Source organism: Hyalella azteca, unplaced genomic scaffold, assembly GCF_000764305.2.
Source record: "Hyalella azteca isolate HAZT.00-mixed unplaced genomic scaffold, Hazt_2.0.2 contig5294, whole genome shotgun sequence".
In the NCBI taxonomy this organism is placed as follows: domain Eukaryota; kingdom Metazoa; phylum Arthropoda; class Malacostraca; order Amphipoda; family Hyalellidae; genus Hyalella; species Hyalella azteca.
This window is the reverse complement of record NW_025935488.1, coordinates 239,136-257,591: the sequence shown is the minus strand read 5'-3', so window position 1 is coordinate 257,591 and position 18,456 is coordinate 239,136. Positions and strand designations below refer to the sequence as shown.

General features: G+C 38.8%; 1 protein-coding gene across 1 annotated transcript in view; it reads right to left on the bottom strand.

The window, feature by feature from the left end:
• The window catches only part of LOC108666574 (nephrin), an 81,629-nt gene that overhangs the window by 9,632 nt on the left and 53,541 nt on the right, over positions 1-18,456 (bottom strand). Inside the window, exons 7-12 of the mRNA XM_047880359.1 lie at positions 16,982-17,101; positions 13,256-13,435; positions 12,824-12,935; positions 8,440-8,615; positions 6,926-7,112; positions 4,057-4,169 (exon numbers count right to left, since the gene is read on the bottom strand). Coding sequence (XP_047736315.1) covers positions 4,057-4,169; positions 6,926-7,112; positions 8,440-8,615; positions 12,824-12,935; positions 13,256-13,435; positions 16,982-17,101 — 888 coding nt within the window. The remainder of the gene's footprint in view (positions 1-4,056; positions 4,170-6,925; positions 7,113-8,439; positions 8,616-12,823; positions 12,936-13,255; positions 13,436-16,981; positions 17,102-18,456) is intronic.

Genomic DNA, 18,456 nt, shown 5'->3' with positions numbered 1-18,456 from the left:
GGGAGCTTTAAGCAATAAAAACAGCAATTCGAATATTCATTTTATGCTGCGAAATACTCAGCGGTTACCAGTTGTATTTTTAAACATTAAATTTTAGAGCTAACATTAGCGCATCCACCGTATCCGGCCGAATTAATAACTCCTCTAAATTCGCTTGCCGCTTGAGAAGCTCTACACTTCATAAAGCAACACTCTCCTGCCTAAACTTTCTTGACAAGCTTAACTCAGTACGATGAACGTTATTATGAATTCATTATTTTAATAGATTCAAATCTCTATACCAGCGTGTACTCCGGAACTGCACTCCAATACATAACCAGCGGTAAAACCGGAGCTGTGAAGTAGGGCCGAGGGAGGAAACTAACTACGATCGAAATGTTCGCTGTCTAAGCTCTTTCGGAACATCCTTGTAAGTTTTCTGTGAGACTGTAAATGAATTTGGCCGTCAGAGAAACCTTCTGGACTTGTCTCTTGAGATGGATGGCTCGGGGACCGCAAAGAAATGCCTCTGGTTTAGACCGACGCGGGACTTGAATTTCGGCGCACGGGACGCGCCAAGAAGGATGGGCTCTGCTAAGTTATATCGGGACCCCCACAAGCGTCGTCAGCGCCAATAGAGTGCAATTTGCGTAAGCAGAAATAATTAGCAAATAAAATATAATAAAGCAGACGTATAGAGAAGACTCGTTTACTATGAGAATTTTTCTCCTAGTAAACGAGGGAGAATTTTTACTAGGAGAATTTTTCTCCTGGTAAACGTATGAATTCCCGATGCATAATTCAATTTTTCAATTCCTCCAAATCAAACGAAAATCGCAGCAAGAAGTTATTTTTCGGGGGTGAGAAGAGTTCTGCGGTTTAGTTATCTTTTAACGGTTTCTTTTCAATAGAATCCAACAAAACTCTTTAACGAAATTCTCATGGATAAATTTCAAAGCCTTGTGAAAAAATTTATTTCGTACGACTAAAGTTATACGCTGAGAATCGTATCCCTGTCCAGCACTTCATGTCTCGTGCCTTTCTCTTACACTGTAACTACCAGCCCAAGTTTTTCGAAAAGAAAATTTCCACAAACCGAGTAGGACGTTCATTGCGATGGTGAAAGAGACTTCTAAACACAGCGCCATTCGAGATTGCGATGGCATTAGGAGGCTGTTATGGAACTTACGGACGCTCTAATCTTCTGGATCGAAAGTTTCAACAACGACTTAGCGCTGCGGAACCAAAGAAAACTTGCCTGATTTCATCGTCTTTGCCAGATTATTGCCTCCTTTTTCCTAAGTGGCTGACGACCAGATAATCAGATGACCTTTGGGTGAGGATTGCAAGTTGCTCTCTCGACTGCTGAAAACTTGCAGGTGAGAGAAATCTTCAATTTGGAAAATTGTGCCGAATTAAATAGCCTTTGAATAGTTTGGAATGTTACAAAAAGTTTTGAAAACGAATTTTAGTCAGGGTAATGCATTCATTAATAGAAAATCCATTTTAATTAGGCCATATCCCAATCTTCCTTAGTTTCATTCAGTGTTTCGCATCACCGCAAATAACATTCGTTTTGTTGTAGTAATCAAAATAGCTGTTCTATTAAATAATCAATAATCGATACATGCATATAACATTCAAATTTGCTTGTGAACTTCTATAAAGATAGGAGATACACGATCTCATTAAAGCTATTTGAAAGTTATATTGAGCTACGCGTTAATTACTTGATATTACTTTGAATAAGTGACTTTGGTTGCCTCAGTCGACGCAGTCGTCCTTTGCTGACTGACTGCGCTCATTTTCCAATTTGAATGATTCTAAAGATCATTCATTGCCATTTTGAAGACAAAAAGCCAGTTATGCTATATTTTATGCGGGATCAAACGATTATCTCGTGGCATACTCAACTAAACTACCTACCTAAATTAGTGCATTCAAAATCAGTGGCTGACGCTCCCTAATTACTAGTTTGTGATAGAAAAATGCAAAACCTTACGATAATAAAGGCATAACAAAAATTTGTATAAATCCTACAAATTTAAATCAATTATTTACCTTCACATACATTTTACTTCTGGTTATCGCATGAATTACGGAAATTTTATGCAATATAACTGCATAAAAAATCCCACATAGGAAATAATCACTTCCTTTGTTTAATTAAATTCAATAAAAAGCCTCGCCGGTGCCAATTTTAAGCTAATATCAGGTTTCAAATATAACTAGCACAAGAAGCAGTCAATAATATTTTAAATTAAAGGCTTGCAATTTAAAATCCAGCATGCATTGTATTTATTTTAAGCTGAATATATTTAATTCTGTATTTTATCAACATCGTAAGTCTTTCATGTATCCTCGTTGAAATGTTTCATAATTTTAATTTCAGAAGAAACCTTAGAAATACTATCATCGTATCTTTTATCATATCACATGCAACCGCGAAAAAATTTTGCGAAACTTTTAAATTTCGCTTTATCGCGAGACGAGACTTTTGAAAATCTGTGATCTCTATAAATAAGCTGAGCTGGCGGCTCCAAAGGAATAATTGATAGTGGAGTCGACGTTTGTCCAATTTTCATAAGCTAGTGAGACATCCACTGATGCACGTATAAGACGTGGCTCTCAAAGATACGCTAGTGTAGCGAGACTCAAGCGAACACATTAGCATTAAGTAAGACACACGAGATTTATGCACTACCTTCCGGTGATACACTGCAGTGCAAACCTGTGCCAGGTGGGACATTGCAGTACAAACCAGTGTCAGGTGAGACACTGCATATTCACAGCAGGTATGATACGAATGGACACTCGTGAGACACGAACGGGTGCCAAAGGATCACGCAAGCACGCAGCAGTGACATTCTCATCAGGCACGTGCATTCAAGACACTGCACATCCTTGCAAAGCCTCGGTCTGATCGCTGATATTCCGAGTCGCGTGGCCGAATACGCATGTTGCATTTAAGTTTTGCTAAAAATGCGGAAAATCTTGAAGAACCGTGGCGTTCTCTTGTATTTTCTGCCAGAATGCAGCTTGATTCCGCACTTGGGAACGCACCCGTCCTATAGATGGCAGAGTACAGAATGTTCAGCTTATACCGAAATCCCCACAGAGCTTGTTTCCAGCGTGGATGTTCTCTCGTGCGTTCACTTTCAATCAAGCATTAGCCATGAGAAATTTTGTCGTTCAAACTTAATGGCCAAAGCTCATTTGAGTTTAACTGGATTTCATTCAAATCAAAGGTAAAAATTTTCCGGAGAATTTATTCCAAAATTTCTTGTTTGATTTGTTTCGTGAATTTCTCTAAACGCTGTCGACTCAAGAACGAGAATGAAGCAAGCTACGCATATCCTTGAACAATATCCTGGCTTCCGAGCACCAGTGTTCGTAACCTAATAAATATAATCAGAATGGCTCCAGCAATGCATATTACAGGCGCACTCTGACCCTACATTGGCTGCGGTTGGAAATATTAAATTACGCGCTCCTGTTGCCCGCCTCCGAAATAAGGAAGGGATTGTGGCTCCAGGTCTACAGCTTCTGTATCGCTGGCTGCAGTTTAATTTCACTTGATGTTTATCAGGCTTTCAACAACGTTGATTTTTTGCAAAGGAATGACTAATAATGAATGTCGACAGCGGCAATTCAACGAATTAAAACAAAACTTTATAAAATTTATCTATTGATGAAGATCGTCTTACATTTATTTGACCGAGCAATATGAAAATCTCAATATCTTGAACTTTCCAGTTTTAAATAATTGTAATTGTTAATCTTGAATTAATTAGTTATAAATTCTTTTAATTGTTTATGTTGACATATTAATTCTGCATTTCTTCAAATGCTTAATTGTAAATTATACTTTCAAGTATTGATGATAATTGGTTCCCTCCCTTGTTTAGGATCAGTCATTAGTCGAACAAAGATGTATGGACTACCATGGACTGCGCATATACAAGCTGCACACTTTATCTAGATTTAATCGCAAATCCATTGCATAACAAGAATGTATCTAGATTTCATCATAAATTTATTGCATAATGGCATGATTAACTCTGTATATATACTCACGTCTGACGGAGATGGTGAGGTTGGCGGAGGTAGGCTGCGAGACGCCGTTGTTTGCCTCACAAGTGAACACCCTCATGTGGTCCACCGCACCCACCTGCAGCTCCAGCACCGACCTGCCGACGAGACCGTCGTGTGACATTACTTGCGTGCAGTTGTTCAGGTCAATTATATTAATTATAATATTGTATAAAGTATTTAAAGCATGCTCTGGAGGCCGACAAGCCACCACCTATTAATTGGGTGCAAAAATAATTTTGGGCGAGAGCATTCACAACAATCTACAGTAGGTCCGTAACATAAACGCGCAGTTATAAATCGTTTCTCATATCAGTAGTAATTCAAATTCTGTACAATTCTTTAAACACAACACCAAAGAAAGGCGTGTCAGTATGATATTCCCTTTAAGAGTTACGTCTCATCATGGCTGCATCTCTGTTCGCCGCAAAGTTCGCTTTGCGCGATAGAATTTCCGTTTTTAACATAGATGCTAATTGACAAGATCATTTTCTACATGAAAACTTTTTAAATTAATCTCTGTTCAGGGTTCCACAATAGAGTAAAAGATACATATAGATGCAAATGCATTGAATTTCTTAATATATATTACATCGTTCTTTCAATTAATTGGATCAACTATTAAATTTCACTTTTTCACTCGCATAGGAAGGTTGATACACATGTTTATCAATCGAAAATTCTATTGGTTGTTCTTAGAAGTGAAACTCCTGACCTTCTCTTAATCAGACGTTAGAGCGTCAACGACCTCGTTAAGTGCCGAAAGAAGATTAACTGATCCGAGTCTGCTACCCCGCTTAATGCTTAATCTAATTGCCAGCGGACATTGCAAACATTCATTTGGAGTCAAAATGTTGATGCTCGTGATCAATCCGTAATTTTTCCAGCGTGAATGATTCATTGCTTTTTCCACTGCAGCGACTAATGTGTAATTACAATTATTTTTGCTGCATATGGACAAGTTATTGCAGGTAATGTTGAGAGTACTGCTGCTGCTTCAGCAACTGCAGTTCCGCATTTCTTATTTATGGAAAAAAAGGCGCTATTAATTGTGCTCGTCATGTCCGTCCGTCCGTCTGTCTGTCTGTCTGTTTGTCTGTCTGTCCGTCCGTGACTTCACGTTTTCGTCGACGAGACAATGCGCTCTCTGTCACTCACTGCAATGGGTACTGAGTTATATTTTTTTACTAGTTTTGATTTACTTCCTGCTTCTGCTTATACTGTTATTTATACCACTATGAATAAAACTTCACGCCTCAACAAAAATAATCTCAGTACTACATTATATTGAGCTTAATTACGACCAGCTACAGAAACCTAGACGTGTTCGGCTGCCCATTTCTAGACGAAGTATTTTCTCTAGAAAGTTATTTGAACTAGAGGTGCAGTGACGAGCTTACTTAGAGTGAAGTCAACAGAACAGGTCAGGCTTCACCTTGCAGCGACTTGCAATTTGTGTTCTTATACTTTTTGAACATAGCCATCGATTTACCGAATTCCATTAATAAAATTTTATCATTACCGAAGTTTTGAAAATGTGCTAATCCAAGATAATGTTGGAGTTCTTTCTCTTAAATAAAATTATAGGGAAATTTGTCGAAAAGTAAACTTTACTTCTCAACTTATACCATGAAGTTTCGCACATTGCAAAACTTTTATCATTTGAATTGATGCAATCATTGAACCATGGACTCGATTCACCTTGAAGTAATGGGATCATAAAGTGTGAAGCTTCAAGCATTGAAACTATTTTCAACGCTAAATTTCTGACATAGTTCGCGATTGAATACTTTGAACACCCGCACATAAAAAATTCTTGGATGCATTTTAACCATGTATTTTTAGAATGTAAAAGTTACACTTTATTAGCCTTTTTTATTGCCTACATTATCGGTATTTACGTAGCCAGTAAATTATTCGAAAGTTCTTAAGTTTACTTTTCAAGACACGCTCGACACTTTGGCATTTACATTTGAGTCAAGTCCGTACCAGTCTAATCCTAGAACTCTGCTTCGTTATCTTCGTCAGGGTGTTGAGAATTTGGAGCATATCCAGCTAACGCAGACCATTAGTCTGTAGGTGACACGTCAGCAATCTCCGCAAAGGTCCCTTAGAATTACCATCACTTCTGCTCCACCGGATCCCGACAACCACACCGGTTCTGAAAGCATTGTCATCCTTCGTTGCAGCTGCGCTCGGTATCAGCGCATCCCGCATTGTAGGTGATGCATGCGACTCGGAATTGACGAATAATTGTTTTCGGTCTTCATTTGAAGCATAGAATCTACATTTGATGATTTCAATGTCACGTTTTGCTGTTCCCTTGCACGAACTAAGTAAAATGCAGGAACGATTGAAGATTTGTTCATATGTATATACTAGCTAAAAAAAATTCTCCAGCTTGAGAAAGAATTCTACTTTATCAAATTGGGAAGTTCTAATTGCCTATGATAAGATATGATTCAAAGTAGTCAACTGAGAGTTGAAAAAAATTAACCAACCAAGCAAAATGTGAACCATTAGGGCTGAATGAATTTATAACATCGTGACTGTAAAAGATTTATGCAATTCACAAGATTCTTCAACATATCCTTCATGTAATATAATTCGGTTTCAACGTTCCTATGACAGAAAATGTTGAAATATCAGTCTTTCCTTTAAACCCATCATCGCAATAAGTTGGCGAATGATTTACTAATATTTTCCTATCATTATTACCGAGCCTACATCTCTAGGAGTAATTTAAGGTCTTGAGTGCCTACTTTCTACGTCATACTCTACAATTAGAATAAATATATCTTCTTACACAGAATGCAGCACACGGAGAACCTATTCATCAAAATAAAATACTAACCTGACAGTGACGCCGCCGAACTCAGCCGCAGTTTCGGTGTTGCGAGCCCCGCGGTAGTGCAGGTCCTCGCTACGCCAGCTCACCCTGGGTGGGGGGTTGCTGGGGCCCACGTCACACGTCAGGGTTACCGTCTCACCCTCGTCCAACTCTGGGGGCGTTGCCCTCACCGACGTCGACGCCGCGCTGACTGCACATGTTTATGAGGCAACAACGCGTTATTCCCATTCAACAGGGTGGGTCATAAGTAGGATCATTTTCATCATAATGAACACATAACGTAGAAAAAAGTTACATAGTTTTAGAGGATATAAAGGGTTTAATCTTCAGTGCAATTCGGCGAAGAAGATACCAATTAATTTTAAAAATGCAGCACCATTTTTTAATCCTCATTTATTGATCAAGCAGAGCAGCGCGCCTGCGTAGGTGCACTCTACAACTCTCTGTAGCATCCCAGGTGGGATGTTATTGCTTTGACTGACATCGCCTTTTGACTGCTAAAAGGTATCATGTTTTCTAATGTTAACTTCTTCTCCAAGAGATAGAAATCATGATCGCATTTAACTGAAGCGAGATCGAATAGTTCACGGCACGGCATCACAGCGAAAACTTGATCAATGAGGAAGAGTCAACTTCGATCACACCTACAGTCTGAGTGCTAACGATATGTGTTGGGACATTTAGTTTATGCGCTATGATCTTCCATCTCAGGCAAAATATTTTCCCGAATTAAATCTCTATACGGGTTTCCACAAACAATTTTGCGCCAGAAATCATGTTCTGAAATAAATACGGAAATTATGATTGTTGCCTACTTGGTGCCTCGATGTATTCTTACTCTATACGTGCAGGAGCATTACCTGCTCCTGACAGAACGTAAACAAGCATTATTAATAATAACATTTAATCGGAAACTTTATGGGAGTAATGAACAGCAATGAACGCGTAATTCGTACAATGATAATAACTTTTAAAGTATTTAATTTCATAGCAATTCTTGAAAAATTAAATAGTCAAATACTTGAAGCTGTTTAATGGTCTGATATCCAACAAATGGCTCCAAATTACCTAATTTTTTCACTATTATTAGTTTCATCTTGGAAAATTCAGCTTGCAAAATGACTTGATTGCCATCTTTCTTAACACATTGACATACTAAAAACTTGAAAATGAGAATTACATCAATTCATGCCTTACTTCCAAATAACATTCGAGATCATAAATTGGAAAATGCACTCTGGCTCATAAAAAATTAATGCTTATTGCTAAATGAATTCATGTTGTCTAATTGAAAATAAAAAATATCTAATATCGAAAAATTAAACCGAGTACTACTGCATCGATGTCATTAATAAGTTACAAGTATTTTACCAGCCATCCTGCTACTGGCAAATGACGTTGAAATAACGTTAATTACGAGTTAAATTCGTCTAGCAAACGTTTATTAAACGTTATTTCAATGTCAGACGCCAGGTTCGGTTGAGATAAGCCCTTTGCAAAATATGTTGTTATCTTACATGCGACGTCAAGCGTGGCCTCGACGCTTCCTCCCTGCCCTTCTGCAGCGCCCGTGACGACGCAGAGCACCGGCGCTCGGTTGTGCTGCGGCGTGACACTCAGGCGCCCCACCACCTCACTCACGTCGCCCTCCTGCAGTGCGCTCGTCGTCAGGTTCTGGCCGCCCACACTCAGGCTGAGGCATGAAAGTGGGCTGAGGGATATACATTTGTGAGGTGTAGGAAGGTGTGCACCTAGTATGTGAGGTGAAGGGAGTCAACTAAAGGCTGAGACATGTATGCCTCATGTACTGACCACATCTGTACGGCCTCTACAGGCCTCGTGCAATTGCCTCAAGAGGGATATTTGTGAGGTGCAGGAAGGCAACTAAAAATTTTGAGGCAACGAGTTGATATAAGGAAGCACTGGTTTGATAACGAGTTGCAGTGATCTCAGGAACAGAAACAGCTAGAGATAATTTCACGTTTCTGTCATCGCTCAACGAATGGCGCCGGAATGAACAATCCACGCCATTTCTGAAGAAAAACCGAAAACATCAACAGCTCACCAAAATTTCAAGCCTGTTCAGTATGGCCAGCGAATAGCCGACTATATCACTTCAATTATTTTCCATGGTGCTGCATCAAGCAAAAAGCACAAGATGATTGCAAGGCTGAAAGTCATGCCGGCACAACGCCTGAGCCAGCTCTACACTTGTGTGCCTCTTCAATATTAGAAGCAAGCACTCGTGCCTCTCGCCTTATGACGTCGACGTTATTGACACCCTCGTCGTCGACTTCCCTCCTGATGTTCAGAACGAGAATTTTTTGATGATGCGCTGTCGTAAACAATACGCGAGTCGTAAGAGAGAACCGGGTTCTTAAAAGCGCAAAAGCGCAGGGTATTCGGATCAAGGCATTATTTCGACCGTCACTGGAGCTCGTGGAACATCAACTTCATGCTGCTTCAGAACTTGTTTACTTTAAGAACATTAATCATGCCTTGAAACATTTTGTCTGATGCGGGATCACAACTTGTTTTTCTTTAAGAACACAGACGTGATGTTTTATGAACGCGATTGCACAATCAGCTCGCAATTATAGTATAATTAGAATTTATTCGCGCCGAATATTAATATTTTTTAAACATTGAAAATAAAGAGAGATATATTATTTTACTAACTCTATAGCCGCGCTTTTCTCTATAGAGCTATTCTTCGCTCTTTGCATTTCTTAAACGATTATGCCAGATCAGGTATTAAGTACAGTCATATTACAAAGAAATTTTTATATCTCAAGTAATTTTTTCGCAACTTTTGATAACCTTAATATCAAACTAGAACTAAGTAATTGATGGTTCCCATATAGTTTCCCAAGTCCCAAGTGCATCTTGTTCATGCTTGATCATTTAAAAATTGTCGTACAAAAATTGCAACACGATAGATATAATATCTTCGATCCTTGCAAAAATTAAGAATGTTGTATGAAAAATTCCGTCCCGTAACTGAGTCAGCACATGATGCCTTCTCCATATAGTTAAATAGTGACGAGACTCTTCCGTAACTAAAATAACACTTCCTAAAAATTTGAAATAGCGCCAAAAATTTCCCACAAGAGAGTCAACAAAAAGTCAGTCTATGTATATGTCAATGACGTTACATTTTTGTACTAACTTCGCGATCCATGCTCTAAAGTCATTTTCATCAATAAATATTTTACTTTAAAGAATTAGGGAGTTATGTTTCGCCGAAATTAAATATTCTTCTTCTAAGCCGAGAAGAATGAAGCTTACAGGACTGTCTAAAATAATATCGAGGTTTAAGTGGACATAACGGACGCAATTCAAACCATTTACGCGTACCTGATGGAACGCAACTTGAATTGCCAGTAGCGACTGCACATCTGCGCACTCGATAATAAGGACACATTCAATGTGTTTATGCAAACGAATTCTCATGAAGAACATTGCGGCAACTCGGTTATCGATATTTAGAAGTGCATATAGCAATCATAAAGAGAGCCCGATATCGTTGCGCAAGATTGCCGCCGATAACGGTAATTGCGGGAATCTGGCAATACGATAACGACGAGGGCTCGGCAGAACAGATCCCGCTCTAAGAATATAGGTTCTCGAGGGTCGACCCTCAAAACATAGATGAACTCAATCACTGGAGTGCAATCCAAGACCAATTTGCTAATTCAATGTTCAGCATCGACAGTTCTTGAGAGCAAGCAGCAGTCATTTGCAATAGTAATGAACTGTCTGCAATGAGTTACTGAACTCAAAATCGTGAAAAATTACCCCTAACTATTCAGGTTTAACATATAGCAGCCTTGAGGGTAAGAGGTCACCGCTTGTCTTAGTTTATTCTCCTGCAAAAATTTTGTGGTTAATTTCTAGAGCTCAATAACTTGTCGATACAAATAGCAATAGAGCTTATAAATTTTAAACTATATCTGACCGAATTTTATGAGATATGTGTACTTAAAACGTTTTATTTGCTCTATGTCACGATCAACATATATTTCTAAATGAATTGACGGTAAATCTTTGGTTTGATAAAGTCATGCACCAGGCAATCGATTTTCCTGGCACTTGTAGCTGCTATTTCGTCTGTTTTTTATGCCTATAAATATGCTCAACGTAGAGTTGCATGTGCGTCTGGCGCCACTAGATCGATCTCGCTCTAAGCTCTGATGCAGGCATCACTCGAAGTCTGCCACTCGTCCGATAATGCGGTGCCCTGCCTCATCTCTACCTCAGATGTGGGTAGTCCATGTCCCTCATCCCTCGACTTAGCAAGATAAAGCGCACGAGATGAGACGAGACTCAGTCGAAACGCCCGTTACTCAACAAGCGCTTGACGCTGGTCTTTTATCGCGACTCAGACTGGCGGCGTCAAGTCGTTTCTATCAACGCTAGTCGTCCAGAGCTTTACTCGTCAAAGCCTTCGGTCGCTGCTGAGCGCGATAGCGAAAAGAGGGACTACCAAAAAGCCCTTTTACCTCTCGACCTAAAATATTTCCTGGGAAATTTTTCGCAACTCCTAAATCCTGAACACTTCTAAAGGAAACTTCAAGCAGAATAGCCCATTCTTGCAGCCAAAAAGGCCTTCTCTTAATTAGATCAGTATCCCTCTCCACGTAAATCAGGCTTCACGACGTAGAGCCAATGAAAAAATTTCACCGTATATTTCATATCATCCACTCAAACTTTATACGTACCTCGAATGAATACAATAAAAATAATTTGCAATTCTGTCACGTTAATATTTCTCAATCACCGGTATTATTGTAACACACGAGTATTTATAAATTGCTTAGAAATTTGCTTGAATTTCAAATTAATGATTGATTTTTCAAGTGAAAACATTAATTTAAGATACCAATAATAAAAATTCCAGTCAGTTTGATTAAAATGTGATTTGAATTTTCATATTTTAACTTCGAATGTACTTCCATGAACTTAATAAAATCTACTCTGATAGCTATGCAAGATTTACTGCCCTGCAAGAGCGGTTAGGCCAAAGGAACCTTATAAATAGAAATAAAGCAAGATAAAATAGCAAAGAACCAGTGCAATTCTCGTATCTTCAATGCAGTTATATAAAAATCCATCCCACGAACACATTAAAGCCCAAAAAATTTCATAGTTCGCACATCTTCATGCCACTGTTCATTGAGATATTGCATACAGGAAATACCAATGAAAAGCTACATCATTATTCAAAATGTTTTCTGTTTTACGACGACATTTCTAAGATCACTGATGCACCCGATCACTGATGAGGCAAAATTTAATCACCAAAAATGAGGATAAAATCCCTTAGAAATTTCCACCGAGAATCCCTCTAATGCGCCGCCATGATGAGGAAGACTCACGAGGCCACCACAAATATGAAATCTTCATTCATTCATTTCCATAGGAAGAATATTTAACCGCTTGGAATTGTTCGGGGTTGAGTTTTTTATAATAAAAATTCTGTTATTTTATAGCGCAAGGTGACTGGTGTGTCTTACCTGACGAGGACGGTGATTGGTTTGGCTCATCTGATGCATAGTTTTTATTGTGGTGTATCTTATGTATGGTGACAACTGTTGTGACAAACATCATAGAATAGAATAGAAGTGTCGGCGCTGAAGAAATAGGCCCATGGCCTGTTGCCGATGATGAGGAGTGACTGGTGTGTGGCTTACCTTATGAGGGTGATGACTTTTGGCTTGCCTGACGTACAGTGAAGACTGTTGGCGGCTAAACCTTATGGGGTGATATGTCTTTGCTGATGGTTAATGTGTACTGACGGTGGCTTAACCTTATGGGGTGATGACTGACGGTGGCTTAACCTTATGGTGTGGTGACTGACGGTGGCTTAACCTTAAGCGGTGGCGACTGATGATGGCTTACCTGATGGTGGGTGGAGGGTTGCCGCCCTTGGTGGTGCAGGCGATGGTGATGACAGTCCCGGCAAGCACTTGGCCCAGTATGTCACCACCCAAAGATGGAGCGCCGGGAGGTTCTAATAATATGTCATAATTATATTCTATGAGAAACGGGTTATCGACATATGGTTATGTAATCAATTCTCACTATTATAATCAACGTCACACTTATTTTCAACATATACTTATTGCCAAAATGTAGGGAGAAGCTTACACTTTCCATTTTACCGCAATTTAATTATATTTTTCATATGTAATTCTGTCCTCAAAACCGAGTGATGACATTTCCCAATAGCAGAGTTTGAAAATTTTTACTTCTCGAATAATTTATTTGAGTTATTAGGTTAATAGTAAATTGACGAAGGAATGCTTGATGTGTATCATTTTGTGCACCCACTGATGATAGTGACGACGTGTGATGCGTGCCTGGCCAGCACAGGGTGGGCGGCGGTGCACACCACCTCCACGTGGCGGCCCTCGTAGTTGGTGGGGCGCACGCGCAGCAGCTTCGACGAGCTGATCCAGCCCGCCGCCACCTCCCGCGTGCGGAACGTGTGGTCGTTCAGCACCGTCCGGCCTGACGGGCGAGAGAAGTTCAATTTCCATGAATTCGATCGAAAAGTTTGGTTCAATATGAGCAATACTGGAGACTCGTGAGCGATTTCGAGCGAAAATTTTTCCTTTGCACATGACTCTGAATAATAAATTAATTTAACAAAGAATTCAATTTAATTTTAATTATATTTAATTTAATTTAACTAAAATTCTTAAAAAAGTTTTTTAATGACGAATTTAAACATTTTTTTAATTCAGGACTTTTGAATAAAATTACGGTTGGTTTAAATAAATACAATTTCCCAATTAAAATTATTTTCTGCTCAATAGAAGCTAATATTTACGAATTTTCAAAAAAAAAATTACTGTAAAATTAAAAACAACGACTTCCATACGCAAGAGAAAATTTAACAATTTTACAGCAATAACACTGAAATTACCGAGAAAATTGTCTATCGCGTTTCAATGAATCTTCATTCCTAATGATTCGATAATTTAAGTTGGAAAACAACAAGTCATCAAGTTAATTTATCACTTTATTCAATCCGCTGCAATTCATTTTCAACACTTGCAACTTCTAGGGGCAGCCTTCCCAAGTTCTTTAAATCAATAGGAGAGAAGAATATGGCTTTAACTGGTGGGCTTCAAGGATTCAGATTCAAGCAAGATCTCATGATGGCGATCAGAACGAAACATTTCGGAGTTCCTGCGATTAAAATGGTCCTCCATCTTTTTATTATACGATCTGCGTACGATAAAGCGATTCTTTCAACGTTGTATGGAGTCTTTCAACGTTGTATTGAGTTTTTCATAGTTTTATCGACTGATAAAACTATGACTGATATTTTTTTTATGACAGCGTAAGACTATTTTTAGAGTTGAATCGAACTTTTATTTCGATGAACAAGTTTAAATCATTAAAATCATCGTCATTATCAATGAATTCTAATTGATTTGCGTTTATTATAGTCGTTCCGTTTTCCTGCGCGGGAATGAGTTGTTATTTGTACATAGCGTATTCGTACATAGGTCGTGGCAATATAATACAAATTTCAGTGCCTGTCATCACTCTTTCTGCAATTCATCATTATGAAAAAATAGTTCAAGCTCTTTGTGATTCACGAAACATGACTTGCCTAAAATTGTTCCCGTTTCTATGCGCCATCTGGCCGCTTAACCGCAGTTATTCGAAACACTTCTGTTTCACAGCGCGTCGAGCGGACGACAACGCATCGCAAATTATCTACACAATAATATTCTACTGCATTTTAGACCTCGATTTACATAAAAAGTCCATTTTATTTTATTAATTTTCATTCGTCAATTGACGTTTTTGCCTTTTTATTGCAATCCCGATTAAGGAAAAAAACTTTCATTTTGCTGGAATTGAAGGCATCTCTTTAGACGCAAGACATCGGAGTTGCATTCATTTCAACTGAAAAGCCGACTCGGCGCCGAAACGTGGTTCATTTCCATTCAAAATGCATTACATTCATAATAATTTGAAGCCTCGGCTATGCCGCGATCCTTGCAGGATCTTGGTTTTGAAAAATTCATGTTTTTAGCAAATAACAAATAACTTTTGGTACTTCTCACTGTGATAGATTTCAAACTTATTTAGCTCAGAAAGAACGCTCACAGTTTCATCTCTTTTTTCTATAATTCTAAGGAATAATCTACTAGTGAATCCAATAAGAAGAGAGTAATCTCTGGCATTTCTTAAAGTAGAGAGGGAGCTCGTGTGACTTGTAGATGGCCGTGCGAGTCTCCAGGGCCTAAAATCTGTCGAATCAAGGAGAGCGAAGATCGCTTTATGAGTACTCATGGTTCCCATTGTCGGGGAAGCAAACTTCTTGTCGAAGATCGGTCACGGCCATGGAAAAGTCTTGGCTACAACTCTCGAGAAAGTTGCCCCCTTTCTTCTTTCTCGCTAGGGAAGAATCTCCAACTTTCATTCCGGGATAATAAAATGGTCAAAAAGTCCTACAGTGGGCTAAAAATTCAGAACTTACGACGTAGCAGAGACGATTAAATGCAAGGCAATTCAAGCCATTTTTAGTAAGAACTTGGCTCATTTGTTGCAGATACGCCATTAGACGATCAGCATCGAGACTGTCTTCGCATTTAAGGTCGTAATGAGCAGAGATACGCTAGGCCTGCAACGATCGTGTGCTGGACAAAGACATTATTGAACAATGCGATTGTCATAAATTTTGTCACTACTGATTGTCAAAACAAATTGCATTTTTATATTTATCACGAGACAACATAACGAATTCCCATATACTACCTTGCGCCTTGTTTTTTGACGAAGTATGTAGTTTGTACAATGCGGATTATCACGGAACAGCTATAGCACGCTTTTTTTTGGCTGTTTGGATTCCCAACGTACGTACCTGTCATTGTTTTTATTCAAACATATCCTACACAGAAAACGCTGAGAAATATGCGATTTATATTTCTGGGTAAAATGCAAAGCCTTGCCATGTCCTTACAGATCACTTCAATTTTGAGGTCAGGTGCAACAGCCAAGATATTGATTTCGTTGACCTCGAAGGTTGCCTTCGTCTGCAAAGCCATCACATTTGTTCACCACTCGCACCAAAAATCAAGCTCTGTTTTGAAGAGGCCCATCAAGGCACAAGAAGGAATCCCCATTTGCAGTTGCCAATCCAAGACTTTTTCTTTCGGATCATTTCGCATTGAAGAACTTTGCCTGGGGAAACCATCAGGCTCTGTCTTTCTTCCGAACATCTATTACGTTGGCCGAAGATCCAAGAATTTCGTAAAGCTCGACTGCAACTGCCAGGGCAATGCTAACAAAGTTCTCTTCTAACCTACTTCAATGGGAACTACAATGGCATTAAGGTCTCGAAAAAGAAAACCAGATTCTCGCCTCGAGATTTATAGGCAAGCGTTCAATACGAGGCCTGATCTGTACTCGACGAAGCTCTTTCTCCAGCACGATACCTTCCGGTGCCTGACCTTCTGCATCTTTTTTCTTGGTATACCGAAATGCATTCATCTTGCTAGGATTTGCGATGTTATTGGTATACAATACGTCGATTTTTTCGCTTAGAATATATCGAACTATTGCTCTACTTTTCAGGAACTAGTAATCTGAAGAATTTTATGAGTTTGTTTGCTGGAAACAAGACAAAAAAAGTTAAATTGATGATCGGAAGATTCATATTAATGAGTCTTCCATCAAACCTTATTAGCCTCTATATTAATCATCTTACCTCCAGGAAAATGTTGAAAAATTGCCCAAATGTTCGTAGCAATTATGTGTTGAAAGACAGACCACCTAGAATAAATTCTGAACTTGGCTCCAAATGATTTTAAAATAATAAAATAACTATGTGTAAATTCACATTTATGCTAATCTCATTACTAGTTTTACATTATTAAGCCTAAATTTGAACTGTAAATTTAACAAATCTTATTTCGACATAAATTCATCGGAGACAGTGAAGCCAGTGTGCAAACAAATTTTATTGTTCATGCAACAGTCCTAACCTAACCTAACCTAACCTAACCTAACCTAACCTTTCTTTGAGTTGCTTACCGTCGACAGCCCAGGAGAGGTTGGCTGGAGGGTTGGCAGGGCTGGTGAGACACTCGACGTTGAAGCTCTCGCTCACCTTCACGCTATCAGGTCCCTTCAACGATACTTGCTCCGGGGAAACTGCATAAACAAATATCAGGTATTGACATTAACGTTTTTTGTTTGGTGATTGAAATATTTTGCGTGATAATTAATCCGGATATTAGTATTGTTAATATAATTATTCATAAATGTCTAGCTCAACTTTAAATAACGTCAGTATCAGAAAATGCTAAATGAATCAGCCTTAATATTTGACCTCGACTGGATAAGTGATTTTGGATAAAAGATCAAAAATTCCTCCCATTTACCCCGCATATACTGAGAAATTTATTCGCTGTGGTTCAATATCAGACGGCAAAACAAAAATAGGAACTAACAATTACAATCCGTGCATCCCGAATGCGCGTTCAAAATTCATCGAATATTGGCCATGTATCAATCTACTCGTAGTAAAAAACACATCACGGTCAAAATCCTGTGGTAATTTGCTTCATAATATCCCATAACCTCCCTTCGATGATTTTACCACTTTTTACCTCGACTTTTGCGACCTTTACTTCCACTCGCTCCACCGAGTCTCGAGTTCCGGAACTCAATTTGCTCAAAAATTATTGGCGTTTTTCACAAAAGTTGAAAGGGTAATTGACGGGTGCAGCTAATATAGCGCTCCAACGAAATGAGAAGAATTTATTTATTAATATGAACGTCAATATTTAAAGGGAAATGTGACTGAACTCTGACGGTGGAAGCTTTGAAGTTGTTCGAGGCCTACGCACACTAATTAATACAACGTCGCAATAAAACTGTTGACGTTGCAGAAAATTGAAGGGAGCCTCGGAACGTGATATTCGAAAAGTCCAATAAATATCCGGGAACTGTCGTCATGAACTCTCGCAAATTTATCGATATAATCAATGTATGTGCGAAATTTTAGCCGAACTCCTGCAACGGCGTTACCTCTGCAGCTTCTGCAATTTTTGTTTAAAAAAGTATTATTAAGAGTTCATGAGTCTAAAACCTTCGGTGCTTCCATCCACGCAATATGTGCTGCAACACAACTAATTGACTTTCGGAAAGCAGTCAATATTTTAATTAGTACATAATAATTCCGCTGGAGGGAGTAAGTTTCAGAACAAAATAACCAATTTTCCATTTCAAAACTCATAACGTAAGAATCGCTCAAGATTCTGCATGAGTTGTCATCGGGATCAGCAATTCAATACAAGACTTGCCCTAAAAATAAACGCAAAAATCCTGCACTGCGTTAAATATTACTTCATTACATATATCATGAATTTTCTGCAAATGCCTAAATCATCACTATTTCTTAATAATATTGTAACTCTTGTTTAGCGCGTAAAACTTTTTTATTAAGCAACTTAGAGCCTGGCGTTCTCCCGAGCGTCAATCGTTTATGAGGCTTTTTTCCTAAG